Here is a 12,372-nt window from a genome sequence, read left to right on the forward strand (position 1 = left end):
AAACGGAATCATGCTTATTATAGAGATTATGTAACAAGTTATACTTTACACTTCTATATTTAACTGTGCACGTATATACTTTTTATCAAAATGTTATTGATTATATTTTTTCTAAAAGGTAACTAGGCGTGGTGTTGTTTATCTTGGTCATATCCCCTATGGATTCTTTGAGAACCAAATGAGAGCGTATTTCAGTCAATTTGGCAAAGTGACTCGCCTTAGACTATCACGGAGTAAAAGAGTAAGTTTTTTTCCTTCTTGTTTTTTTTTGGGGGGGGGGTTCTTGTTTTTTTTTCATTTGATGGCTACGATTTCAATTCTTTAAGCAAGGTCCCTTCAATAGGCCTCATATTTTGAAATCAAAGAATAACAAAGTGAAATAAAGACTCCCTTACTGAATCCCATGTCAGTGCAGAGATTAGTGTGATCTAATCCTTTTCAGTTTAATAAATTGAAAATTCTACCAAGTCTTGCATGTATTCCAAAATTTTTTCTTAAATACATGTAAGACTTTGGTAGAATATTAAATTTATTTAACTGAAAGGGATTGCACCAACTTTTGTATTAACATGCATTTCACTAAAAAAATTTATGTCTACATAATTGTACTTTCACTTAAAATATACTGGAGTAAATATTAAGAAGTCTGTGTTTGTACTCTCTAGTTTTGAACTTGTAACATACTATAAATTGTAAATTTTATCAGCTTTACTGATTCTGTAGTTCTTTCTATCAATATAAGTTAATATTAAGGCAGCAAGCTGACAGGGCTATTACTGCGCTGGACAAAATGCTTAGCAGCACTTCATCCATCTTTATGTTCTGAGTTTAAATGCCACCAAAGTTGACTTTGCCTTTTCATCTTTTTGAGGTCAATAAAATAAGTACTAGTTGATCACTGGGGGTCAATGCAATCAACTTACCCCTCCCTCTCCCCAAAATTTGCTAGTGTTGTACCAAAATTTGAAACCAATATAAGTTAATGTTAATTTTATGTTGAACATCATAGAGTAAAAGGTGCTTTCTCCTGAAACTCTCACTTCTACCCTACTAATATTGAATCTAATTTCTCTCAATCAATTAATGTTTACTTTTTTTTTTTTTTTTTTTTTTTTTTTTCAGACAGGAAAATCCAAAGGTTTTGCCTTCATTGAATTCTTGAGTGGAGATGTGGCAAAAATTGTAGCTGAAACAATGAATAACTATTTGTTGTTTGAAAATTTACTAAAATGTTAGTATCTACTTTACAACAGTCTTTAAAAACATGTTTTATTTTCCTTGCTTTGATTTTGTAGTACTGAAAGTCTGATATTTTAAAATATGGGAGAAAATCAATAAAACTGGGCTTGAGTGGAGATGCCAAACAAGCTAGTCTCATAATGCCTAGGGCTTTTATATCATGGATTTCAAACTTTGCATTATGAAATACTTATTTTTATATAAAATTAATATAGAATAATCATTGTCATGGTAGACACAGGCATGGCTGTGTGGTTATTTCCAAATCACATAATTCTGGGTTCAGTCCCTCTGCATGACACCTTGGGCAAATGTCTTCCACTATAGCCCTAGGGCTATAGTGGAAGACAAAAAAACCTTGCGAGTGGATTTGGTAGACAGAAACTGAAAGAAGCCTGTTTTATGTTATATAATATATATTTTTTATTAATATTTAGCAGAAGTAACAGTGACTCGAGGTCCGAGAGTTTTGTACATTGGCACTTATCAAACTGGTTACAGGTCAAAGACTTGAGAGTTTATATAGCTGGTGATAAATGTATTTCCTTATGGATTGTTCTAGATCAAATTTTAAAATAATGTAATGTCACATGGATAATTCAAATAGTTTGCCTGTTATATCATTCAGTAAGCAAATATATGGATGAAACCTTGTGCATGTCATCACACACACACTGTTTCTTTACTTATTTGTGTATTTGCTTATTGAACAAAATAACAGGCAAACTATGTGAATTATCCACATGACATTACGATTTTAAAATTTAGTCTAAAAAATCCAGAGGGAACTATATTTATCACCAGCTATATAAGCTCACAGGTCTTCGATCTGTAACTAGTTTGAGTGCCAGCACGCAAAACTCAGATCTTGGCTCACTCTATTTCTTATTAATATTAATAAAAATATACATACTCATATTTTGAGTTCTGCTTTTCCTGTTTACATCAACATATATTATATATAGAGAGGGTGGGATGTAAGGTGGTGACTCCTTGTCTTAGGATAGTTGTAAATGAGTGTCACCAGCATACAACAGTGTCCTCCATTTCCAATCTTTGATGAAAACATGCCTCGCCATACCTTACTTGGTGTTTTAAAGTTGAATGCCATCTCCTTCCTTTTCACTGTGGTGGCAGATGTTCTTATAGTACCATCAGAACTAAAGATATTCTGTTACAAAACTTCTGTGTGTGTCTGTATATATCACCTTTTTTTCTATGTTGGGTTGGTATTTGAAGTGAGAATGAACAGAACCAACAATGTTGTCTCTTTCAACAGCATAAAGGCCCCATTACAACACATTTTTAGGAAACAGACAGGTGTCATTAATCAAATCCAATCTGTTGTGGCTGGGAGATAACAGTTTACTCAAAGCTTCCATCACAGTCTCAAGACAGCTCCAGAACCTGGTACATGTGTTCTCACTCTATCTCTGGGAAGTTCTTCAAACAACTCCTCGGCCTTGATGTTGCAAGCAAAACAGTTGGTATCTTTCTCAACTGTATCCCATACATTGTAATTCATGGTATTACAATGAGGAGGATTAGGAGGCCAAAATTGTAGAAATTCTCCAACAACCACTTGTGACTCTTCCTTGCTTTACCTTTTATATCAGAACTTCCATAAGTAAGATGAAGCTAAAATTCATTGTTTAATAAAATTGTAAGTGAATATTCTTCGCTTATACTAATGAAATCCTATTTTTCTTTTCAATTCCTCCAGGTAGGTTCATTCCACCAGAAGAAGTGAAACTTAATTTATTCAAAGGATGTAACAGAAAATTCACACTACCAAAATCTCATATTATTTCCAGAGATCGACACAACTCAACTAAATCTACTAAAGTAATTCGATATAAAACAATTCGCTCCCTGAAAAGGCTCAATAAAAGGGTGGAAAAGCTTAAGGATATAGGTGTTGAATTTGATTCAAGCAACTTGGTAAGTAGCAGGAGCATGATGAACTTGTAGCAACTTTTTTTTGATTATTTTACGTCTGTTTTCCCATGCCAGCATGGAGGAATGTACTGGACATGCCTGTAAGTAAAATTGTGGCCATCCATACTTGCAGGCATGTCTTCTACATCCCTCTCTCAGCTGGAAGATCCTACTCTTGCAGGCTTGTAGGTGCTGGGGGCCACATAAAAGCACCTAATGCGCTCTGTAAAGTGGTTGACGTTAGGAAGGGCATCCAATCATAGAAACCACGCCAGCATGGAAAACGGATGTTAAATGGTGATGGTGATATACAAGGTCTGATCAATAAGTATCTGTACTGTTGCCATAGTAATGAAGCTAAGGCACGCAGTGAAGCTGCTTGGCATAGGCTGACATTGAACTCTGCTGTGCATGCAAACTAAGTTTTTACGTTCTAGCTCACTTCTGCTGTTTACAGCAGTGCTTGGAAGGAAAATGTGTAGTGTGTGATCATCGCATTGACCCATGACAGTGAAAGTTGTCATGGCAATACCTGCTCAGAGGCATATGCAAAGTTGCAGAAAGTGTATGGAGAAGAGTGTATGAGCCACACACAAGTGTCCAAGTGGTTCAGACGTTTCCAAGAAAGCTGGAAAAAATGTCAATATTGATGAATGTTCTGGTAAACCTGCAACCAGCAGAACTGAGAAAAACTTCACAGATGTTTGTGCAGCTGTGGTGGGGAAACTGTCGAATCACCATCTGTGAATTATGAATGGTTGTGCAGATTAGTTCAGTTTGGTCCATTGTCGCTGAAGATTTGGGTAGGAGACACGTGTCTGCCAAGTTTGTTCCAAAACTGCTTTCAGCTAACCAAAAAAACACTTGGGTTTCAGTTGCACAAGATCTCCCTGATTGTGCCAAGAACGATGGAAACTTTTTGAAAACTTTGCGTAGGCCTCTGAGCAGGTATTGCCAAGATTTTGGCAAAATTTGATGCAGATTCTCTGTCATGGTCAATACAACAATCACACGCTACATGCCTTCCTTCCAAGAACTGCTGTAAACAGTGGAAGTGAGCTAGAACGTTAAAACTTAGCACACATGCACAGCAAAGTTCAAGGCCAATTTGTCATGTGGCTTCATTCTGCATGCTTTAGCTTCATTACTATGGCAACAGTCCAGATACTTATTAATCAGACTTCATATATATACACATACATACATGAGACATTGTTTTACAGCTGGATATCCTTCTTCTCATAAGCCTGACCTGTATTTTCAAGTAAGGGAGTTTTTCTGCTACTTGCCATCTAAAGTGCAGAATTACTAGATGGTTTACTGACAGGGAAATGTCAGTACTTTTAGCTCAGCTTCATGCAGTATGTAAAAATTAATATAGCCGTATGCACTGTATGTGTGTATATATACACACATGTGGGGATGATTGTGTGGTTAAGTTTGTTTTGAAACCAATGTGATTGAAGGCTATATCCTCTGTATGGACATTATTGGCAAGTGGCCTGTACCATAATGCTGTGAGTCAACTAATACTACGTGAGTGAAATTGATGAACAGAAACTGAAGAAGCAAGTCGTTTTTGTGAGTTCATATTCGTTCACTGTCTGTAAACAACCTTGGTATCATTTGCTTGCAATTTCCCATTGAAGCATGTCCAGATTACTTGATATATTATGTGAATCTTTGATCTTCGTAAACAAAAGTCTTGTTTGAATGGTGGTGTTTTCGATTCTCCACATAACCATCTCTGGGCTTTTCATTGTTCTTAGACTTGAGGGTTATTACCGTAACTATAAAAGAAAAGACTTGCCCAAGGTACTGTGTAGGACTGAACTTGAAACCATATGGTTTGAAAGCAAGCTTCTTAACCACAAGACTATGCCTGCAAGCATTGTGCTTGTGTTACTGAGATAAGCTAAATTAATATTGGACATCCAAACAACTCTTTCTCCTCATTTGTCAGTCTGATTCTTAATTTATTGACACCTGCAGGTGATGTATAAGCAATATAAAAGGTAATTAAAAAAACCCTAATCAGAAGACGAGCCACATAACTAGTTTCTAAATTCATAACAAAGTGTCTCAATTCTGATGCCTAACTCCGCAAACAAATCAACTCCTTACCCATTGTGAACAAAAATATCTCTAATATTTGCAGTGGAGAAGGCAGCAAGTTGACATAATCATTAGAACACCAAGCAAAATGCTTGGCAGCATGTCATCCATTTTTACATTCTGAGTTCAAATTCCATTGTGGTTGACTTTGCCTTTCATCTTTTCAGGGTTGATAAAATAACAGTTGAGCACTGGGGTCAGTGTAATCAACTTACCTCTTTGTCAAATTCAGAAGCATATCAGTTTAACTGTGTTTTATCACAAATATTGCATTGTGCTGCTTCAAATATTGCTGGTTGCACATTTTAAAGTGATTATTTTTATATGTATATATAATCTTATTTTCCATACTTATGTCACTGAAACCTAGGGCTTAGGCTGCATGTAGTTTGACTCCTTCCCTCATCCAACCAAGACATAAAAGACAAAAACAAAGCTACTTTGATTTAAACTCAGGATGTTAAGCAAAAATATTTACTGTATTCAATCCATTGTTTCTGGTTAACTCAAACAGACAAGAGTTTGAAATAGTCGAAAAATAAGTCAGGATTTGGAGCATTTTCAATAATGGATAGAATATTTCTTTTAACTTTTTTCTTTTTATTTTTTCAGGAAAAATCAATCAAGGCCAGATTAGATAAGCAGCTATCTGTAGCTAAAAAAGAAACTGATGACAGTTCAGAGATGAAGAAAGATGAGTCCATACTTTCTGCAGGTGATACCAGTCATTTGACTAATGAAACTGACTCCAAAACTGGTGGCAGCATATTATTACTGGAAGATGACATCAGTGATGATGAGATACAGATAAAAACGCCACCAAACTGTGTCAAACGCTCAAAGCTAAACCAGCTTTCCAAAAAAGAACTCAGGAAGGTTAAGACCATAAAAACAGCCAAAGCACCCAGCTATAGATTATTCCCAAAACCAAAAAAGGTTAAAGAATAATTATGAAAGTTTTACAATAAAAATTTTAAAACTAATTTCTTCTCTTTAACTTTTTTAACAACTTTTTTTGTAAAATTGTCCAAGTCAAACTACTATAGAAAAACTTGGGCAATTTTACAAATCTCAAAATTTATTGGGTCATAATAATGTGCTGAAATGGCTTTTATTTGTTTAAATGAACCTCTGGTATGACGATTGCTGTTAAGCTGATATTTTAAGGGATTTTGTTGAATTTTTAAATTTTAACTAGGGGGCATTGCAGTCTCTGGGGTTCTTCAATTATACTATTTTTTTGGTTTTCTGAAAGTGAATTTGACTATTTGAGTTTACTCATTTTATTGAAGGGTTTTTTTTTTTTTATATGGATAGTTGTAGACAGTGTCCATAGTTCATCTAGACATTCCCAACTGGTGAGTTGTAATGGGGTTGATATTCAGCTTGAACTTCTAGTGGATATCTATAGTGAAAACATAGTGGAAGCTTCAGTGGGATACACCTTTGGAAAGAAGAGATTCAGTATAGAGAAGAGTGAGCTCCATGAGGAGTTGCAAGAGGCAGAGAGTGCTTGATTGGCTAGGTTGTAAGCAGGATTCGTAGCTGCAGTAGGAGGGAGGAAACTAAGCACATTGATAGGCTTGTAGTTGTAGCTTGTTAGCAAAGAACTGCTGAACAGGAAGGCTTTCTTTTTACTTGAACCTAGAATCTAGTAGCAGCTACACTGTTCTTGATATGTGGAGTATAGCAGTCATCATCATCATCATTTAACATCTGTTGTCTATGCCAGCATGGGTTGGATGGTTTGACCAGGGCTGCACCAGACTCCCAGTCTGATTTGGCATGGTTTCTATGACCTTCCTAATGCCAACCACTCCAAGAGTGTAATTGGTGCTTTTATGTGCCAATTGTGTGACACCAGTATCTCCCACAACTACGATTTCACTTGGCTTGAAATTATTTTTTTATGGTTCTAGTAGTCAGTGTTGGAATAGCAATGCCTACACCCTTTTGTATAGAATGGAGGAAGAAACCAAGACTTGCATCAGAGTAAATTTCATTGAAGGTGCCAAAAGACCAGGTAATACTGTTAAATTGCATTAGTGTCCCATCTAAGTACAATGGACAAAGTTCTTATCTCTTCAATCTCACCTGTAAGGTTGTGGTATACTATTTCTTGTCATGATGCTCTTCAGTGTTGTTGAACTCAGGACCATGTGATTGAGAAACAAATTTCATAACCACAGGGTCATGTCTGGCCATTGCCTTCAAAGAGGTAACTTTACATTTGTAATGCAATTTTGGTAATGTTATGCTTATAGTTGCCAGAAAAATTCATCAGAGACTGTGAGGTCAAGCATCCCTAACTGTCCAAACTTTTGACTCTTCAAACTGTATTTTAAGAAAATAGTGTAATTTAACAGAAAGTTGGGTTAGAACAACAATTCATAATTAGTATAGCTTACTGAGCTACTATGTATAAAACACTTTCTTTCAAGCAGTCTAGAAGCTGTTCATTTTATATGTCTCTTAGCTGTACAACAAGCTCCTATATATGGATTTTATGTCAAGAAATATCATTAGTTGATCTGTTTAATGGCAGTGAAACCTTAACTTAGCACATATCCTTATGATTCTTTTATAAATTTTAGATGTTTTCATGCTGTTGGAGTATATATCTTCTCAGATGGATCTACTTTCTACAAACCAAAGTTCAACCATGAAATAAGATCATAACTTGACACACTTGTTTTTGAGCAAGTAGGATCTCAAATCATTTTATTTACTCTCACTGATTAACCAAATTATATCTTTCTTACTTAACATTTCTAACTTGCCTTCATTACACATTACAGCTCTATATAATTATATATATATATGAAAGAGTGTGTGTTTGAGTTAAATTTGACAATTTAATTTTTTAAGGTTGATGTATTGGAGAACATAATGATTAAAGTTACAGTTGAGAAAAAGTTAACTGAATGGGAAACTAGAAGCCATCTGAATATTGGAAAAGAATTCCCTGTATCATGATGATTCTTACCAGGTATCATGATATCAACATCATTGCTAGTTAATGCTCTGTGAACACTGTAAAATGTGACAGGGAAAGCTGTAGCCAGCAGGTGTTCTGACTCCACACAGCCTTAGGCTCAATTCAGATGGCATGTTAAGCTACTGGAGACTAGTCAATCCCTGGTTGTAGAGGATTGTTGATGGAAGGACATATGTGTGACAGCAGGTTTCAGCTCTTTGCCATACCTCTAGAAAGAATCAGAAGTGATTATCAGAGAATTTCTGACCTAATTCCCCCAATTGTAATCTCATGGATTACAATGTGTGGGGCACAGTTAAGAAAGACCTTCTGCTCTGCCTGAAATTCCAAGGCCGAGATCGAGGAGGCTTTCAGAGGTCTTCTCAAGGATGCAGTGAGGAATGCATTCACCAGATTCCAGAGTTATCTTGAGGCGCTGATGGTGGCAACTTTGAGTTAACTGTTATCTCCCAACCATAATCTAGTAATTCTTTTTGATTCCTTAAAATACTTTTACTTTTGGATGGGATATTATATTTTCTTTTCCTTTTATGCATACTGTCAAATTTACCCAAAACAGCTTGTACATGTGTGTGATTTCATTCTCACAAATAAGGAAAAGCCTGTTGACAAGTATTTCAAATTCTAAGATTTTTGAGTAACATTTGTGATTTTTTCCTATTGAGGAATGAAATATTAACAACTTTTGAAATTATATCTAACCTACTTTTTAAATACTGTTTTCTTCAGTTTCATTCTAATACACTAATTGACTTGATAAGAAAAGTTTATTGTCACTATAAATATTTCTGTACCTGAAATGAAAGATGTGCCTCATCTATTTAATGTTGGAAAAAAAAAATACTTAGTGGTCTGTGAATGTACAACAGAAGAATACTACTAATGCTCCTGCATTTTATACAGTGCACCAAACATACACATCTGTGATCATATCCATGTTACTTTGATATCTTGCAGTATTGTGTTTCATTTGAGAGGGATACTAGCTCGATACTGTGTCTTCTTCCTTGAAAAAAGATACGTCTACTCATAGTAACCATGCACACTTTGAACAGACCTCTGATCAAATGTATTTCAGCTGTAGTCATGTTGTGATTTCAATTCAAAACATAAAGGGACATAACTGGATACTTCAAAATATTTTGATCAACTGATGTACTAACTCTTTTTTCCACCTTTATCAGGGCAGACAATAGGTATTTTTGTTAGAGAATGGTTTATAAGTGATATAGTCAACCCAAGTAGCTTACTATTCATTTTGTTTGTTTTATTTTTGACACTAGTCTCGCATTATCATTCTAAAATTACTTTTAGCCCCAAATTAATGAAGCATTAACTTTAGCCATGTAAAAAGTATTTGTTTTTGGTCTTTACTATCAATGCCACCATCACTATTACATCACTTATTACCAGTAAAAGCAATTATATATCTCTAATGTCACAAAGTTATCTTTTTCTAATTTGGTAGTCTGTAAGTACTTCTCATCAGACAACTGAAGGCTTCATTTCAGTCTTGTAAAATATGTTGTTCAGTAACTTCTTGTTCTTGTATATCGCTTCCGAATGATCCCTCACAGCTGAAAACTTTAGTGAAAGTAATAACATTGCACTTGACATCAGGAAAACTTACCATGTCTGACATGTGAATCTTCTAGCTAAGATGTCTGGCTAGATTCTTCATATCTCCTACGTCTTGGATTGGAAGAATCTATAAGCCGAGATATTGTGTACATCCTTCAATTAGGACATAACAATGTAATCTCTTTCAACAGTATAATGGTCCCATTACAGCACACTTTTAGGAAACATGTGGTACCATTAATGGAATCCACTCTGTTGTAAGCATTCAGAGCAGGTCTGTGAATAACCCAGGAGTGATGGTTCTTTCTCCTTCCTACATCAGTTTCAGAGGACATGCAGAAATGATTATGCATACAGTCTCTCTTCCTCTAAGCCACAAACATATCTATAAGTGGTCTTGTGTCTAGAATGCCTTACAGGACTGGTTCTAAGTTCAAATCCTGACAAAGTCAACTTTGCTTTTCAAACTTTCAGCAGTCCAGAGTAGTGAGTTGGCAATGGGCAGGATGTCTTACAGCATCTATTTTCGCTCTGTTCATTCTGAGTTCAAATACCAACCCAACATAGAAAAAGGTGATATCACTGCCAAGGATTGGAATCCACAGATAGTAAGATTGTGTCAGCAATTTTAAAAGTCAATGGAAAATTAGTTTCCTTAAATCAACAGCCACCACATGTGTATGTATAGATGAAATGGAAGGGAACAGAACTCAACTCATGATCAAGTAAGACCACTTCCTTAACTTGGAATGTTCATGCAAATGTTCTAAAAACTCACGGAGTTCCTGTGTGTAAATTTGCTTTGAACGGATGAAGTGTTTCACAGCTCTGAACCCACTTTTCAGTGCAATTAGCTATAACATTAATGGTACAACAGAGGCTGAGATGGCCAGAAACTAACTGCACTTCAGGTTTTATATATATATATATATATATATACACCCACACACATAAGCATGTGAGCGCATAAGTTCAAGACAAGGTGGAAAAAATAGCACTCAAATAGCAGAGATATAGTAAAATAATATTTGAATGAAGCTGGAAAGACTTTACAAATTGTTACTCAGTGTTTCAGCAAGAAACTGAACACTCATAATACATCATCTTAAATGGGAGATTCCTCATCATCATCATATGTGTGTGTGTGTGTGTGTTTGTTATCACTTATTAAAACTATATCTCAAAGATTTGACTTGTTATTTGGAGCTAGGAAATTCTTTAGCTCTGATCTGTTGCAAACAGTACCAAGGTACAAGACCCACATTTGAGTCCTACTCACATCAAAGGGATTGTACTGTTGCTGATATATGCACAATCTAGATTGTATCCAAACAAAGGCTGTTGTGCAGCACAATTCTACCACTTTCTCACAGACAAGCCATTTCTTTATTCTCTTTTGACAATGCACCTTTGCCCCTCATAACAGCATGAGATGTTTTGGTGCTGCCTGTTAGACATCACTGATTGAACACTAACTTATTTGACATCAGACAATTTAATGTCTGTCTCTCACCCTCTATCTATCTCTTTATGTATGTAAACATATTTCTCTGTCTATGTATATGAGGATAGGGAAAGTGTTAATGTCATTTATGTTCAATTAATAATGTAATACAATGTCTTTTTTCACTCTATCTATATATGTAAGTTTCTGCATGCACATATGTGTGTGTTTGCCTTGAGAGCCAAAAAGAAATGTTACCCAAATCAGGCTAAATGTCCAGTCAGCCATGCCAAATAATCAGCATTGAAACAGCTGCACCGAATTGTCTCATTCCATTCAGAACACTGTTCACCACAAATTAGTTTGTTCCCAGACTTGTTTGTCACTTTTGCTATCCCTCATCGCCTTCCAGACTCTGCACTTCAAACACTAGAACTAAAACCCTCAAGAATTCTTTCCCTGCTTACATTGTTTCCTAGACACTAACCGACAAGTGTTAAAACTGAATGTTAACAACAGCAATGTCACAAGTCCCAGGGAGACTTCAAAGTACATGGGTACTAATTCCACTTCTCTTCTGTTTTGTACAAAAGAAAATATAACCGTTTTCTAAAAGAATAGTTTTCTACATTTACAATTAGACTGACCAATATTTTGTAATTTCTGTTTTCCATTATCTCCGTTTTATGGGAGGCTTCTTTCTTTTTTAAAAATATACATTCCTTTTTGAATGGTCCCATCTCTGTTGTTAGGTGTTATATTTATTTTGTTTTATGTACTTCTTGTTTAGCCACAGGCCAGCTGAGATCCAGTAAAAACCTATGGAGGGGAGATTAGTCAATATAGTACCTGACTACACATAAAGATGAGTTAGCAATGACTGCTCAGTCAGTGATCTGGAGATAAATAACAACTGCCTTCAACACTATATAGCACTAGAAAATAACATTGATAACTAGCTAGCTACTTTAAACTCTCTCTCTCTCTCTCTCTCTCGCTCACACACACTTCTCTTCTCCCCTCCTCTCTCTCTCTCTCTCTCGCTCACACACACTTC

General features: G+C 35.6%; 1 protein-coding gene across 1 annotated transcript in view; it reads left to right on the top strand.

Annotated features, from left to right (window-relative positions):
* Window positions 1-6,275, top strand: part of LOC106878576 (MKI67 FHA domain-interacting nucleolar phosphoprotein-like) — a 7,475-nt gene extending 1,200 nt beyond the window's left edge. Inside the window, exons 2-5 of the mRNA XM_014927825.2 lie at window positions 119-241; window positions 1,123-1,231; window positions 2,963-3,180; window positions 5,905-6,275. Coding sequence (XP_014783311.1) covers window positions 119-241; window positions 1,123-1,231; window positions 2,963-3,180; window positions 5,905-6,240 — 786 coding nt within the window. The 3' untranslated portion in view covers window positions 6,241-6,275. The remainder of the gene's footprint in view (window positions 1-118; window positions 242-1,122; window positions 1,232-2,962; window positions 3,181-5,904) is intronic.
* Window positions 6,276-12,372: the final 6,097 nt, after the last annotated feature.

The sequence above is a fragment of the Octopus bimaculoides genome, chromosome 4 (genome assembly GCF_001194135.2).
Source record: "Octopus bimaculoides isolate UCB-OBI-ISO-001 chromosome 4, ASM119413v2, whole genome shotgun sequence".
NCBI lineage: Eukaryota > Metazoa > Mollusca > Cephalopoda > Octopoda > Octopodidae > Octopus > Octopus bimaculoides.